Source organism: Clytia hemisphaerica, unplaced genomic scaffold (genome assembly GCF_902728285.1).
Source record: "Clytia hemisphaerica strain Z4C2 unplaced genomic scaffold, Clytia hemisphaerica genome assembly, whole genome shotgun sequence".
NCBI lineage: Eukaryota > Metazoa > Cnidaria > Hydrozoa > Leptothecata > Clytiidae > Clytia > Clytia hemisphaerica.
Window position 1 is genome coordinate 518,256 of NW_027103882.1, and position 17,244 is coordinate 535,499.

The following is a 17,244-nucleotide window of genomic DNA, read 5'->3' on the forward strand; positions in this document are numbered from 1 at the left end:
GAAAATTTTGATCATTGAATAAGTTCCAATCTAAATTAATTTAATACTCATCCCCAATCTGGATGAAAAAGATAAAAGCGGTGCGCTAACCTAGGCAGATTCTATTACGGAGCCACGGCTTTTAGAGATAATACTTGCCATGCGCAGAGTATCAGAATCTGCTCAGAGATTACAACTAATTGGATTAAATAATTTAAATTAATGATTAAAATTTATGACCTTGTGTACTATACCTGTACTATATATCCTTCCAATTCTAATATTCATGATCGAATTGGCCAAAAAATTAAGAATATGCTTACCCTTGATATCCAAGCTTAATATTTTAGAAAAATAAAATTTCACATCAACATACCAGGTTTTGAAATTACAGCGTGGCCTTCCTAGAGAGTGAAAGTGCAAACCCATGTTTCCAAAACCTTCCCAATCCTAGCTAACCCAGGGCAGACAAACAGGAATTAAAGAAAAGAATTAATTAAAGAATTGATTTAAAACATTCAAAATTACATAAAATTGCATGTATCACCATGATCAACCTTGTTTTCTTAGAAAATGAACTCGCCTTTGTTTCTTCTTCTTCATGTTTTCACGTAAGCGGAAGCCATATCTACACTAACAAGTGGAGAATTGACCCATTGCTGTACAGAATTTCTCCGTTTCATGTTAATCAGGCCTTACGGCTTTAGCGAAATCAGCGCAAGCAAGCAGATTGCATTTTCTGATTTGAAAATAAAAATCTTTATAATGAAAATCCTCATAATTTACTATTTAGTTTTTGATGATTTATGCCTCTTTCTCGATTCAAATGTGCCTTTTCAAATGCACAAAAAGTGTGAGTGTCATACCCATTGTTAACGGTAGACTTTTAATTATCATTAATACCATGCTGTAAAATAATATTTCTTTTTTTTAAGAAGAAAAAATTAAGAAGAACAAAAAGCAATATTCTTCAAAGAAAGAAAGCATGCTGTTTTGGGAAATCAGGCAAGCTTTGACAGCTTCAGATTCTTATCTAAAAATGGTGTTAGTTTGAAATATATTCCATTAGGTAGTTACGATTCACTGTCAAACGTGCTAATCGCACTGAGCACAAGATAACTTTTCTCTAAGTAGACCCAAAAATCAAAATTTTTAAAAAATAAAAAAAACATCCCTAGAACAAGAACACCCAAATAAACATAAGAGTGTGCAAAATTTCAGCCAAATCTGACCATTTTTGAGTTCCCTAGCCTGTCCCAAAGCTTTAGCCTCGTTTTGGCGAAAAACTCGTAACCACATACAGACATTCTTAGATTCGAGTTTGTTAAATGACACACCTGACGCCTTACGCGCCCACGCGCCTAAACACCTTACGCGCATGCGTCCACACGCCTTAAATTTTTGACACGGAGATTTGAATTCCATCATTTTGAAGTCAGAATATTCAGTGAGAATGGAAAAGATAGCACAATATTTTGCACTGTCGATTTGTTCATTTGAGAATTTTGACCGTGGAAAAAATTGGAGTACAATTTTCCAGTGGGGACGATATTTTGGCCAATTCCAGTGAGTGGGGGTCACACTAGGTTTGTGAGAAGGGGTGTATTTAAATAATTTCTAAAAAAACGAGACTAACAAACCTCGGTCTGTAGGTATCTGTGCTGGTCGTGCAACTTATTTGTCCATAACTTTCACCTATTGACACATAAAAACAGTCAAAATATAGTAATAAGCAATTGAAAAAAAACTGCTCATAGAAACTATTCTTCCCACCAATCTAAAGAGCTTCCAAGAAATTTTACTGCTCCTAGAGATTAGTTATCTCTAAAGAAAATGAAGCTGATCCACAGGATTAAAAGTTTTACCTCGAATCTTGCCAAAAGCGTTATAGGTCGTCAGTTTGGTTATTTCATCCATTTTGATATTTTTGTTAGTAAATTATTACTATCATTGCTGGAAATAGAGAAGAAAATTAAGATTGCTCAAAAAACTCTTTTACCTAGACTAGGATAGATAGAGAATAGAGGAGAAAACAATTGAACAAATGCAACTACGAATTCGATAAAAGGAATTTCAAAATGCTTAGAAATCCCTCAACTATAAGAGGGTGAAAGATACCTGTTTTATGTCAGTAAAGTCTGTCTCTATAAAAATCTGATAACGTTGATTTTTTTCTCTTTTTCATTTTCTGAACTTTGCTGAATTTTTGTCTTAAAAATTTGATAAAATTCTAATTCTGTATATCTTTTCAACAAGCGTAAAACCGTGGTTATCTAGTTCAAATTAGGTGCACTGCAGATGATATTGAGACAGACTTTAGGCAATGTGTTTTTTTTTTTTTTTTTTTTTTTTTTTTTTTTTTTTTTTTTCTTTATTGAAACAAAGACACGTGTACACTACGAACATATATTACAAAACATTACTTAAACATAGAATATAGTCCCTCCCCCCGCTAGGAACAATGTGTAGTAGGAAATAGATTTCATTGTAAAAGCCAACGGGTAACAGGAGCTTGTTTCGATCAAATGAGATTCATGATCTCATGACCATGTCAGTTTACTCCAATTAACACTCAAACTATGTGAGGCCATGACTCATTTCCACGCTGAGCATCCTGTCGGAGTAGATCTTATCGGACTTTTTGATTTTTCTAAAACAGCGATGCATTGTTGGATTGTTTCGGGGATATATTACAATAGAAATCTCTTAGGAATTCCTCGTGGGAATTCTATTGTAATATACCCCCGAAACAATCCAACAATGCATCGCTGTTATAGAAAAATCAAAAATTCCGATAAGGTCTGTTGTTCTTAAATTTTTCGTATTTTTGTTATTATTGGACTCTTCCAGAAAAAACTTGCACATGGGGGGTGGAGGATATTTTGTCCGGGGGTAGCAAAAAATCATCAAAATTTGCCTCGTCCGGGGTGTAATTTTCCTCTGTCCGGGGGTAATTTGGGGTGTCCGGGGGGTCAGCAGATGCTTGTCCGGGGGGTAAAACCTATTGTCCGGGGGGCCAAAAGTCACCCTGTTCGGGGGTAAATCACTAAAAATTGTTATGTCCTCCATCCCCCATGTACAATTTTTTTCTGGAAGAGCCCATTGTTACGATTTCAAGCCAGATTGTCCTTATAAAAAGTCTAGAAATATTTCAATGTGACGGGTATAAAAATAGACTGGATTCGACAGGTGAATTAAATTTGATGAAAATATTTAAATTTGATGAAAATATTTGAATTCATTTTAAAAGGAAAATTGTTACCTAAACTTAAAATACAATTACCTTAGAAAAAAATGACAAAATAGTCCATTTTAAACAATAAGAAGCTAAAAATAAATTAAAAAGCTAAAATTCTAGTTTGTGATAATATTCTTAATAGAGCTTTGTAGAAAATTGTAAAGAGTTGACTTTTTTACAGAATTTCTTAGAAGTATTAAATTCAATTATAAATACAAATAGCTCATGGGCCCCGTCAACGGGGGGACCGAGGGGTCCATGCCCCCCCCCCCACTTTTTGGTAGACCATGACATACGTTTTTAAGAGTTACTATTTTAAGCCAGTTTGAGACCAAATCAAACCACAAAAACTATAATTCTCCCCAAATAGATATCGTTTTAAGGTGTTTTGAGGGTGCAAAAAGTGAAAAATTTTCTTTGTCGCCCAACCATGGTTGACCATGGGCCAAAATGTTGGCCCCCTCACTCAAAATGGCTCGCCGGGGCCCATGTAGCTATGATACTATGGTATCGCATCAATAATAAAAAATGCCATGGTTAATAAAATCTCATATCAAGGGTATATGACAAAATGTGTAAAGGGTCAGAAAAGTTCTGACGAAATCTGTAAACAAACCGTATGCAGCGGGGTACAAAATCAAAACAAATGTCACATGTCAAAATAACAAACCAAAACAAATATGGCTGATTTTGATTGTTTCAATTGTTTTACAAGTTTGTTTTGGACACGTGATTTTAATTGTTCTTTTTGATTTTTTACATTTTACTACTTATATATGTCCCTTTGTAAAAATTTCAAAAGCTGACTAAATTTTCCTAAACGTTCTACTTTAAGTTAAATATTTCACCCGACCTCTTACCCATCCCGATTGAAAAAAAGCGAAATTTAAATATTCTAGATATTGTATAAGTCAAATCCTTAGAGAAAGCTTTTAAATTCTGGATGTTCTGGATGGATGGTAACTATTTCAATAAATGCAGCCATATTTGTTTTGATTTTTGATTTTGACATGTAACTTCGTTTTTGATTTTGTATCCCGCTGCATACGGTTTGTTTACAAATTTTGTCAGTATTTTTCTGTCCCTTTAAAGCGAATAGATATTTAAAGTCAAAAATAATTTACTCAATCTTCTTCTGCAATTGTCTTCGAAACATGACAGGTAATAAGGAAATAATTGCTGAACCAATAACTATGAGAACAGACTTAAATGAGAATGCATCTCCGGTGGTTGTCAACTCGTATAACTCAACACCGGCACTGATGAAGCCGAAGGATGGCGGCGCCACGCCGAGAAAGGTGCCAACAAAGAATGGGGTAAGAGGTACATTGAGAACTGGTGATGTGATATTGATAAACCAATTTGGTAAAAATGGTGTAATTCTAAGAAAAGTGATATAGCTGAGGAGATCTTTCTCATGGCGTTGGACTTGTGTTTTCCATTTGCGAACGCGTTCCAAGAAAAATCTGTTAACCACTTTCTGACCGATAATTGATGATATAAGGTAACAAAAAGATGCACCAGAGCTTGAACAAAAACAAACCAGAAACAAAGCTAACGGAAATGGAAATAAGTAACCTGATAAAATACTGAGGAAGATCGATCCAGGGATGGCGAATGATTGTAAAAATATGTAAGTAAGCGTAAACGCGACTAACACTTCAAAGAAGTAATTATCAGTATATCTGGATAACACTTTACCCAGGGCTTTAGCATCATCAATGGATTTCGGTAATTTGACTTTCCTCTCATCTTCTGCACTCATTTTAGGGAATTTCATATAAACGAAAGACAGACCAATAAAAGCTACAGTAAAGATGACAAAAATCAACATAATGGCGGTGACAGTATCCAAACCACTGTTGGGATCTTCGAATTCTTCCAATTTTTCAGTTTCTTCTTCACCACTGGTGTTTGAAATGTTTTCATCGTCTTCACTCGTTGTGTCTGAGGATGACTTTTGTTGGTGTTTTTTACGGTTCCGTGCTGAAAGTAAACAAAGGAATTTTAAAGACACAATTAATAATTTATAATTCAAACCTAATCTCTAGGCTGATTGTGATTGTGATTACTCCGCGCGTGGCTCTGAAAAGGGAATGGGCTCTTCCAGAAAAAATTTGAATATGAGGGGTGGAGGATATATTTTTTGGAAATTTATCCCCGGATATTGTGAATTTTTACCCCCAGACAACGGATCTCACCCCCAGACAAGCATTAGTTGACCCCAGACATTCAGATTCACCCCTAATCAAGGCAAGTTTGCCCCCAAGATTTTTCACTACCCCTCGGACAAAATATATCCTCCACCCCCATGTACAAAAATTTTCTGGAAGACCCCAATCTGCCCAGGTTGGAGAGAAGTGTTAGGTTTTTTCAGTAGGCATTATTTAGTGTAGGCTCTTTCCAAAAGTAACATTTATCTTTTTTTCAGCATATCTTTTGATCCACTTGGCCTAATTTGTGAAATTCACCGAAAATCAAATTCTTCTACTTTTAAAAGTTAAAAAATGTGATCGTCTAATCTTTACACTTGAGAAGATAAATTGAATTCAAATTATCTGAAAATGTTATTGGTGACCCCTGTATGAGGTTTCATATTTACAGGGACTAAAGAAAGAGCTAGTAATAGTGAATTATAAGCAAAAATGAAACCTTTTTTTATCTAAAAGATTTTATAAAATTTGAAAAAAAGCTACATATAAACAGTTGGTTTACCTTTGTCAAGCTTGTGTTGGGATCTAGTAGAAACCATTATTTTATTATAATTTAAATATTTTGCTTTCTGTAAAGAAATAAAGGAGTTATAAACCGTAAATAAAAACTTTTGATGATCTCAGTAGCATGATTAAAAAACATTAAAAAAGTTATCATTATCTTAATTTTTATAGAATACAGGTTAAAGGTGACAGGTCATGATAGGTAGCTCTACTAATGAAGTAATCTACGTCCTAAAGGATCCTGAAATGTCAGTGCCCCAAAACTCAATCCGACTCCAGCATTAAAATAATGAGAAGAAAAATATTTTACACACACTTAACCCTTTCCGGACGCACGGGCCACTGGGTGGCCCATGAATCGTGTTCCTATATGACGCACGGGCCACCGGGTGGCCCATAGCTTTGTAAAAGATTTTAACAGTTTTCGCGCCAAAATACAATAACATGGTTTTGAATAATGATTTTGAGATAAAATTCCCGTAACCTGCAAAAAACCACTTTTCGATATCTTGTTTACAACAAGAATTATAAATTTTCAATGTCTGTTGCAAATTTACTCAGGCTAAATCTGTAAGGGAAAAATTGCTCAAAAATTTGGACAAAAAATCACTTTACTCAGATTCTTGGAAAGCTTATGACATGAAATTTTTTTTACCCGGTCAGTAATTCAATTCTCTAAATCATATTCAAAGTTCAAGGCGTAAAGCAAATGCCTTTAACTCTATTTCTTTATTCAAAGTCAAAAATTTTGCCTTTCCGAAAAAAAATCAGTGACCAGGTGTCAGCCATATTTGAATTTTTTTTTTTAGTATTTCAAAACCCCTATTACATGTGAAAAAAATGAGGTATTACTTATCGTGATATCTTTTATCAATCACTTTATATTGCAATTTTAGTGAAGCCAGTCAAAAATCGAATTTTTGTTTGCGTCATATAGCCGTGAAATCATGCGTCCGGAAAGGGGTTAATAATGCATTATCAGTGTTATTGTTGGGGTTTTTAATTATTGAGCATGACATTGAGATTAGGAAAATGTCTATTGTAATCATCAGCTTAAACTGAACCCTAATTAATGCCAGAATTAGAACCATTTTTCGAAACCCTGGCACTATTTTGCTTAGAACTCCCTCAAAAATCTTTCAAAGCGAATGAAACTTTCTGACAAAATATTATAAGGCATAAAGCCTACGTAATCTTGAGTCAAAATACCTGACAGGTTGGGCTTTAAGACTTCATTTCCATTGGTCTATAACCCAGTTAAAATCGTTTCACAAATCTTTAAATACTCATAACTTTAAAACTATCAAACTACAGCACTCAATTATGCTATTTTAAAAAGCGATCCCTCTAAGACAATGAAATCTTGATTTTTGCAAGGACTCTCGAAACAAAACATCTAACAAGATGACTATAATGTCAAGATGTCAATTAATGTGATCTAAAAAGTGTGAGTTGTAAAAAATAATTACCTCTATTATTCTGAATCCATTGCTCGTGTTTAAAACGTTAACAATTTATGTATATAATAAGAAATTATGTTTTGTATAAGAAGCAATTATTGTAATTTGGTTCAATTGGTTCAGTGTATCAAATCTCTCAGTTTAGTTGACACTTTGGCATCTTCATTGCGTCACAGTGAAAGGTTTGTTTTTATTTTAGTTTGTATCTTTGAAAGACCCCATCGGATTAGGTAGGGCTGTCAGATTTAGGACCACTCACGGTATTTCTTTACATTCACGGTTGGATTCTAGGATTGCACGATTGCTTGAGGAAATTCAAAAATTGAGGTTTTTGTGGTGGGAAAATGAAAAAAAGGTTCCAATTTTAGCAACCGACTGACTGACCCATTTTCAAAGCTTCTAGGAGAGACTAAAGACTGAGGAGGAGCTTAGGATGTGAGGATCTAAAGGCTTGTGAATGGCATGGCTTAAACCAATGGAGGGTAACTTGCATACCATAGATTCGTCTAATATCGACATGCATCTTCTAAAGTCGACACTGGATCTGTAAAATAATCAAAACATACCTTCGTAGGGTAGATCGTCAAATGGCAAAGTCAAAAAATTCAAAGTGTAATATTTTTTTGTGAAAATTTAATCTATTGTAAGACATATTGCGCAATTTTTAACCTCCTAGGTCAAAAATCCAGCATTCCCCAGGGGGGTCTTTGATTCGCACCATAGCATAAATGAGTAAAAATGGCATTTTTCGCCCATTTTAAGACTATAAAAGGCCAGGAAAGGGTCAAAATGGTTTCTAAATGGTGTCTTGTACTAATATTCAACACAAAAAGACAAAATAACCCCAGCAAAATCGCTCAATGTTTCAATTTCAGGCTAAAAAGGCTGATTTTCTCCGATTATAGGTAGCAAAATGCATGAAAGCAGCATTTTTGAGGACCCACAACTATTAAACTATTTAAGGTACACACTTGAAATTTTCAGCAATAAAACACTTTAGAGAAAGCTCCAGGAAAAATCAATCTTGAGTTTTCAAAAATTTCCTATAAATCCATAATGGCGCCCGAGAAATTGAGTTTTCATGGCAAATGCCAATATTTCAAGCTAAAACTTGGTTTTCTCAGGCTAAAATCTGGTTTCAAATGGTGTCCTGAAATTTTCACAGGAAAAATTTTTCGATTTCCAAGGTTGGAAATTTCAAGTTTTCTTAGTTGGAAAAAAGATAAAATCCAATGGAAAATCCAACCTGAAAATGTGGGACATTCTCCAAGGTTGGAAATTTTGCATTTTCCATGGCTTGGAATTTTCGTAAATCCAGGTTGAAAAAAGCAAAAATCCAAATTTAACAAGGTTGGAATTTTCGTAAATCCAGGTTGAAAAAAGCCAAAATCCAAATTTAACAAGGTTGCAATTTTCAAAAATCCAGGTGGAACAAAGCCAAAATCCAAACCAAACAAGGTTGGAATTTTCGAAAATCTAGGTTGAAAAAAGCCAAAATACAAGGTGGTTGGAAATTTCGAAAATCCAGGTGGAAAAAAGCCAAAATCCAAGCTAAACAAGGTTGGAAATTTCGAAAATTCAGGTTGAAAAAAGCCAAAATCCAAAAAGTGATGGCAGAGATGTGGAAAAGAGATCTTAAACAAGGTTTTTGTGCGAATCAAAGACCCCCCTGGGGAATGCTGGATTTTTTACCTAAGAGGTTAAAAATTGCGCAAAATGTCTTACAATAGATTAAATTTTCACAAAAAAATACTACAATTTGAATTTTTCGAAATCATGCTAAAAATGGTAGTTGACGATCTACCCTACGTTGAATGAAATTCTTGGTATCATTCTTATCAAACAAGTTCATCCATCAAACTAGAAGTTCAATAAACATTGCAATCCTTTCAATTAAAAAAAACAGCCAAATTATAAGCAGTTTTACACAGCACACGAAACGCATGCAAACTGCCTCGTAACTTTCTTGTGTCCATCATTAAGATTTTACAGGTTTTTTACATAATTTTGTGCGCTTAACCTTGTTTCCCCTTCCTTATTTATCAAAAACACACGCTCTAGGCGCTAAGAGGCTACACGCCGTGATGGCCAGTATGGCGGTCACATTAAATTCAAAAGGAAACCAGGTTCTTTTTATTATTTTTGGTTCACGGTAAAAAGGTCTACTAAAAAATTCCTTGCATGCAAAATGTTGTTTTGATTTGGATATCTTCGTTCCGTTGAATGAAAGCATGCAAATTAGTTTTTAGTGACTACATCGTTAAAGTTTTCTTTTCGAAAAAAAACCCACTTCCCTTCACGTTTCTTACATTCCAACAATCTGTGACTTGATAGGGAGAGTACAATTTAGTGATTGATTGATAACTTTGGTATGTATTTGTTTATGTTTGATTTTTTATTTCGAAGACCAGCCTACAGCTATGTCGAAATAACAAGACGCATGTCGATATTAAACGACTCTATGGTAGTCATCAGGCGGTCATCGAAAAATTGTTCCATTCGCGTCACCCGCCCGCATCATATTTTCCACTGATTTTCCAGTGTGGAGATGCGGAAAAAAATCTGGGAAAAGCAATTTTTTCTTTTTAAAGTATATATAGCTTTTTTCACAAAATGACAGTATAAAGTTAAATCAAAACAAAAATGGTAGACTAGAGCTGCGAGCGGAGCTGCTTACCGTAAGTTTGTCTAATATCGACACCCCTCGTCTAATTCCGACACCCTTCTTTAGAGACAGGAATAATATGAAAGCTTGAATCCTTGATTGAAAAAGGATTAATCCTCTCTGACCACTAAGCAAAGAAAAACTGTTTCAACCTTTCTATAAATTTCAGCTGATAAAAAGGGTGTCAGAATTAGAGGAGGGGTGTCGACATTAGACCAAGTTACGGTAGTGCATTTGTTTTGAAATTTTGCTGCTTTGATTGGTCAGTCATTTGATGGCTATGCAAGTTACCCTTCACTGTGCACTGATGCAAGTTACCTGATTTCATTCATGGTATTAGTCAGGGAGCAGAGCGCCAAAAAAATGCCAAAAGTTGTATTTCGGTGGGACTTTTCAAAACCTACATAAAATGAAAGCTTATGATTCATAGAACTCAAAACAGTTTACGTGCCCTCTTGAAATTACTTGAGGCGTCTACAAACAATCAAAACATTTCATACTTCTTGTTTTTGAAACTTTGTTAAATTGTCGCCATCTTTCTTTCCACTGATAAAAACGTTCAAACTGACTCGCAATCTAATCAGGGGGTTTCAAGTATAAAAACGTAACACACAATAAAACATTCAAAAATTTAAAATATTGTAATGTTTTCTTATTTGAAACCATATGTTGCAGACTTGTGCTTCACTTTTTCTTGAAAAACAGAGGTGATCATAATCTTATATTGAATTTCAGGCATGGTAAATTCGGTGTCAAACGGAAGGAAGGTCGATTCAACCGGACTTCATCCGACCAGGTCATCGAGCAAACAATCAACCGGGACCAGAAGTGCCACGGTGGCATCACAGGATACAGCACCACTGTTGGGACTGTGCAACGATGGGTCCTCACAAGCCACACACTAGCACAATGTCAGCTGTTGCTCGAAGAAGATATAATGGAAGAAAACCAGCAAAGTCGAAAAGATCTTCAACCTTCACGCATGAAATTCGATCTGGCATGTGTAGAGAAGCTTGACCAGACCTTACGTTCTTGGGGTAATGTGTTTGACCCACGGAGCACTCTTATCAACATCTCCTCTGGTGTCGAAGCCTCTGATGATGTAACGTGGATGTTACTGGACGCCGTCAACATAGGTTACACCAAAATGATGACTTTTTGGAACGAACGTTTCAAAGCAAACGAAAACTGTTTCTACTCGGCCATCAAAAGAAATAATCTGCAGACTTTCAAGAACATGGTTGTACGTAAGACCGTTAAGAACAGCAACAAGCTCACCACCATTGCAGCAGAGAGAAGCCTTTTCGGAAGATTATTAATCCTAGCGAAATCAAGGGAGTCTCTTCCCCTGGAGTATGTGTTGGCTCACTCACTCAGCCCCATACCTTGGTCGATTGGTCTTCCCGATGGTGGCCTTGTGAAGACTTGTAAACATAAGTTGTTAGGTAAAACATTCAAAAATTTAAGATGAGCATTATTGCACAACTCTCAATACTCACCTGTACAGCTTTTTAACCAACTTTCATGATTAGCTAAAGGTCCTTCTTAGCTTCTTATTGTAATTTAAAGCTTTAAATTTTTAAACTCAAATTACTTTTATAATTCAGATGCTATCGAGAAAGATGTCTTGCTAGCAACGACAAATCCTGTGGTTAACTGCACAATTTGGGATGGAATGGTTCTCCTGCAGCAAATGGCATCCGTCCCCTTATCAATGTTCGGTGATGTCGCGGAGTATATCCTAAAACGTATTCTTCAAAGTAGAGTAGTCTACTTCGTTACTGATCAGTACAAGCCTGGCTCGATCAAGTCCTACGAGCGTGAAAGGAGAAAGGAGTCTGGCAATGTGAAGATCAGCATTGAAAGACGTGATCAGGCTCGCCCGAAACAATGGTCAAAATACCTACGTGATGCTGAAAACAAGACCAATCTGGTTGAGTTTCTTTTCAAAGAGTGGTCAAAAATACGCGAAGTATCTCGAAACGTCTACTCTCTACGTAAACCACGGCAATCAGTTCCATAAGATTTCTGCTTCAGGAGGAGAGCTATTTTGTGAGCAAGTTCCTGAATTGGCGACAGATCAGGAAGAGGCAGATACCAAGGTCTTTTTATGTGCCAAACACGCAGCAGAGAAGGAATCATCCGTATGCATCAAAACGGTTGACAGTGACATTCCGATCTATGCTCTTCATTTTGCTGCAAAAATCCCAAGCCGAATGTACGTTGAAATGATGTGTTGCAACAACTAGTCGGGGAGCAGAATCCAAAAATGGCATTTTTGCTTAACCCTAAAAAAGAATGGGGTTGTTATATACCGTTGGAACGGAAATTTTATGCTGATTATGGAAACCCAGGTCTTAAAAAGTCTATCCTGGACGATTTTGAAAACGAGGCTGGAGTTTGCACTCCTCCGTGGTGTTTTTTCGATTTTACCTGTTTTAGAAAAATGCTGACTGTCAGCAAAGCAAAGGTTTTTAGAATTTAATTTTTTTGAAAATTGCTACCAATAGAATTGCCTTTTAGCAAAAAATTCAAAATTTTTGAAAAAAACATTTTTTGCACTCCTTCTTGGAGGTTTTTTGCAAAAATCAGCGTTTTTACAAAAATATACTGCTAAAACAAGTCTGCTGGCAACTGAAATCCGGTTCAAATGACCCCTTTAATGGTTTTGACGGAAGAACTATATCTTACCACGACAAAAAACCGAAAACTGCTGTCAAAAAACAATTATTTGGCTTTTTGCTCTCCTTCTTTGGTGTTTTTTTGACAAAAATCGATTTTAGCCGTTTTTAACCAAAATTTGACTTTTACAAACTATTCCCTTTAGTTTGGAAACTGATTGCCTTCGTATCTCTAAAAGTTATTCTCCATTATGTAAAATGATGAAAAAAATCAAAAATTGATCTCCTCTGTTGATGCTTTTTGACCAAAAAGTTATGTTTTTGAACGAATTTCTGCCTAATGGTCCAGGGGAATTTCAGGCTTAATTTAGGGAACCCAAAATTTGCGTACACATGAAATTTTTTGATTGAAATGTGTTCGTTAGGTCCTTAGGAGTGAAAAACCATCGAGTGACACTTTTCACACCTTAGGCATTTTCCATAATGGTGGAAATTTCAAAATGGTGGATTTTGTATTTTTTTGAAATTTTGATGTCTCTGAACATGGACATATTATATACTGTTGGAAAGGGTTTTTCATGCTGAACAACTTTTTTGCTTACAAAAAAGTCATAAAATGTACTCAATTTGAGTAAAAGTACAAAAGGTGTTAAAATGATGTATCATCATCACCACCAAAAATTTGACATTTGCTTTAAATTATTGAAAAGAGAGTGACTACAGGACCTTGAAAACCTTAAAAAGCTTATGAAGAAACTTTAAAATAGACCAAACAACCTTGAAAAGTGTACATGATCTAAAGGAATTCCTTGAAAACCTTGAAAAAGAGCATTTTGTCTTGTGGTTCGATTTGTGTTTTCCCGAAGTCTCTTTCTATACAAGCAATATTTCCAAAAAAATTGCGTGCTTGCTTCTCTCGTTTCTCTCGTAATCTCGAGAATACTACGAAATAATCTTTTATACACACCTCGTTCAAGAGTATTGTACTACCAGTCAAAATCAAATGGAGCCCCGAGAAACCTTAAAGATACTCAATAAATGAACCGAAAACCGTGAAAAATGCCTAAAATTTGACCCTACAAAACTTAAAACCTTGCAACTAATGAGAACAATTCTGTAGACACCCCGGAAAAGGATTTTTCGAGCTGAACATTCTTTTCGCTTAATACTAAAAAGTCTGAAATTTTACTGAGTAATGTGTTATGTAGGATGTAATGTAGAGTATAAAGCAATAGCAATGAAATATAAGCCGAAGGCTAGAAGTCATGCTCTGAAATACTGATTGAAAGTGGAAGAGATTCCAATGGTTTTAACTCTCTAGACCACCTTTTCTTTGTTCGCTTGACCCAGAAGGGTAATCTAGTTCATTACAGATTCGCTTCATCTAGTTCGCTTACGTAGCAGGCAGCTACAAAGAAACCATCGGTGTCATCAAGCAAAACTAAATAATCGTCATTTTTATTTTTACACCCCTGTAGCATCAATAAACCGTTGAGAATTTCTTAGCAGGTGGGGAGCTTGAAGGGGCTAAGTGCTAACGGGAATGGCAAATCTCTTTTTTTATCATCGAGATCGTTTTTTAGTCCACTTTTTTTAATTGATATGAGTTCTGGGGTTATACGTTTGTGTGTTTTTACAATACCTTGCATCTGTGGTACATCACATCACATCCTGTCTGTAGAACTGGCGCTTAAACCCTTTAGGTAGATCTCCAATTTGACGATGGATTAGGTTAAAAGGTTTGATTACCAGGTCAAACTAAGAGGCCCCCAGCGGACCAAAAATACACGCATTCACGCAAGTCTTTCTCAAATTCATGCAAACCCGATTTTTTGGGAAATCGGGGAAATTTTCGGAAAAAATCAGGGAAATTGTCAACGATAGGGGAAATTTGCACAAATTTGGGTGAGAAGGAAAAATTCACGCGGGCAGATTCACGCATTCACGCAATAAAAAATGGATTTTCACGCATTAACACAAACCGCTGGGGGCCCAACTAAGTAATAGTAAAGCTTTACAGATTCCGAAGCAAGCACATGGGCATCTATAAATCACTCACACATGGTTTGTTTTATTACAAGATACAGATATTACAGATATGCAACAATAGTGACATTTTCAATCATACCCAAACATTTCCTCTTTCCAAGATCTTCTTTAAACTTTTATATCTTGGATGATTGATGATTTAACTACTTTTTCAGACAGACTATTCCACTGTTTGATGCCTCGATAGTAAAGAGAGTTGCTATAGGGTCCACGATCACCATAACTTTCGAAAACTTTTACCAGTTCAGAGCTGTGTTCTCAGGTCTTATGTATTTGTTGGGTAAATTTTTTAGAAACACATGATTTGTTGTCATAGTGATTCAAAAGTTTGAAGATCTCAACTATATCATAACGCAAGCCTATATTTCAGACTTGGGATTCCGATTCTTTGTAATCCAATCATCAATTCAATTACAGAACAAATACCATCGTTAAATCGCCTTTAAATGATACAGATGCCTTCGATAAAAGTGCGCTGGCACCTTTTCTATTAAACTGTCGCTAGACTATGTATTGAAGACTTCACTCAACCGCCACAAACATACGGTGTAATAGAGGCGTAGCCACGAGTTTTCGTTTCGGGGGGAGAGATTGGAAAAATTTTCACCTTTTTTAGAGGAAATTTATGCCCCACAGGCGTAAATTTTTGCTGTAAGCAAGTTCAAATAGCTTAAGAAATGGCATTGGAAATCTCAAAGTTAGTGAGAATAAGGTCATACAAAGTGTAAAAAACGTAAAAAAAATTTCTAAGAAATGTCAAGCAGCTTAAAGGATGCCTTAAAAAGGTCAGATGTAGCCAGAAAAAGGTTACAAAAACTACAGACCCCTTCACATTCTATTGGGAAAACTTTGACCTTTTTGGTCAATTTTTTTTTTTTTTGGGAGAATTGCCCATCCCCCCGTGGATATGCCACTGTGTTATTCCCCAAAGATCAAGAAGCAGGTACTACTTTACAGATACAATCTGGGCAATTCCGAAGATGCAGAAAAACTCTTCCACACTATCAAAGTTTCTCCTGTCATAGTTCTACATGTTAGCTCAAAAAAGATCGAATACATGGATATACTCTTGTAATGTAAAATGTAGAAGAATTCAACTGCCTTGGCAGTCACAAAGCCTCCACTGGCATGTTAATGTGAGAATCTCAAAATGATTAAGTAATTACTACTGAATCAAACCTTCATGGCAAGATTAAACACAACCTTTTTCGTGCTACAGTCGAATCAGTGCTTTTTTATGGTGCACCAACATCAGCATGAAAATACTTTTCAATGGTATATAGACATTCATCAATATAATGGAGCAAATGTCAATGCTTTGGACAGTGATGACGTTATTTTGATACCTTCTATCACTTTTTACTCGTACATTGCACATTACTTATTAGATTTTCAGATTTTTTCGTGAGTAATGAAAAATCCTTTTCAATAATTTGAAGCAAATGTCAAATTTTTGGTGGTGATGATGACATCATTTTAACACCTTCTGTCCCCTTTTACTCACATTGAGTACATTTTATGACTTTTTTGTAAGCAAAAAAGTTGTTCAGCATGAAAAACCCTTTCCAACGGTATATAATGTCCATGTTCAGAGACATCAAAATTTCAAAAAAAATCCGCCATTTTGAAATTTCCACCATTATGGAAAATGCTCAAGGTGTGAAAAGTGTCACTCGATGGTTTTTCACTCCTGAGGACCTAATGAACACATTTCAATCAAAAAATTTCACGTGTACGCAAATTTTGGGTTCCCTAAATTAAGCCTGAAATTCCCCTGGACCATCCATTAGGCAGAAATTCGTTCAAAAACATAACTTTTTGGTCAAAAAGGATCAACGGAGGAGATCAACTTTTGATTTTTTTCATCATTTTACATAATGGAGAATAACTTTTAGAAATACGAAGGCATTCAGTTTCCAAAATTAAGGGAATAGTTTGTAAAAGTCGAATTTTGGTTAAAAACGGCTAAAATCGATTTTTGTCAAAAAACACCAAAGAAGGAGAGCAAAAAGCCAAATAATTGTTTTTTGACAGCAGTTTTCGGTTTTTTGTCATGGTAAGATATAGTTCTTCCGTCAAAACCATTAAAAGGGTCATTTGAACCGGATTTCAGTTGCCAGCAGACTTGGTTTAGCAGTATATTTTTGTAAAAACGCTGATTTTTGCAAAAAACCTCCAAGAAGGAGTGCAAAAAATGTTTTTTTCAAAAATTTTGATTTTTTTGCTAAAAGGCAATTCTATTGGTAGCAATTTTCAAAAAAAATTAGATTCTAAAAACCTTTGCTTTGCTGACAGTCAGCATTTTTCTAAAACAGGTAAAATCGAAAAAACACCACGGAGGAGTGCAAACTCCAGCTTCGTTTTCAAAATCGTCCAGGATAGACTTTTTAAGACCTGGGTTTCCATAATCAGCATAAAATTTCCGTTCCAACGGTATATAACAACCCCATTCTTTTTTAGGGTTAAGCAAAAACGCTTCTAACTCGAGATATTGAATTCTGCTCCCCGACTAAAC

General features: G+C 35.5%; 1 protein-coding gene across 1 annotated transcript; it reads right to left on the minus strand.

The window, feature by feature from the left end:
- Positions 1-3,169: 3,169 nt before the first annotated feature.
- On the minus strand, positions 3,170-5,996 carry LOC136808493 (transmembrane protein 41B-like). Its single transcript, XM_067065024.1, has 2 exons — positions 5,933-5,996; positions 3,170-5,203 (listed from the first exon to the last, which is right to left on the minus strand). The coding sequence occupies exons 1-2, from the start codon at positions 5,967-5,969 to the stop codon at positions 4,338-4,340; spliced, it is 903 nt and encodes a 300-aa protein (XP_066921125.1). The 5' UTR covers positions 5,970-5,996; the 3' UTR covers positions 3,170-4,337.
- Positions 5,997-17,244: the final 11,248 nt, after the last annotated feature.

What these genes read in the sequence shown, in the direction of transcription:
- LOC136808493 (XM_067065024.1), bottom strand. Translation starts at nt 5,969, where the DNA reads ATGGTTTCTACTAGATCCCAACACAAGCTTGACAAAG. An exon ending in CCAACACAAGCTTGACAAAG is followed by an intron (nt 5,204 to 5,932) that starts GTAAACCAACTG and finishes GTTTACTTTCAG; the next exon opens with CACGGAACCGTAAAAAACAC.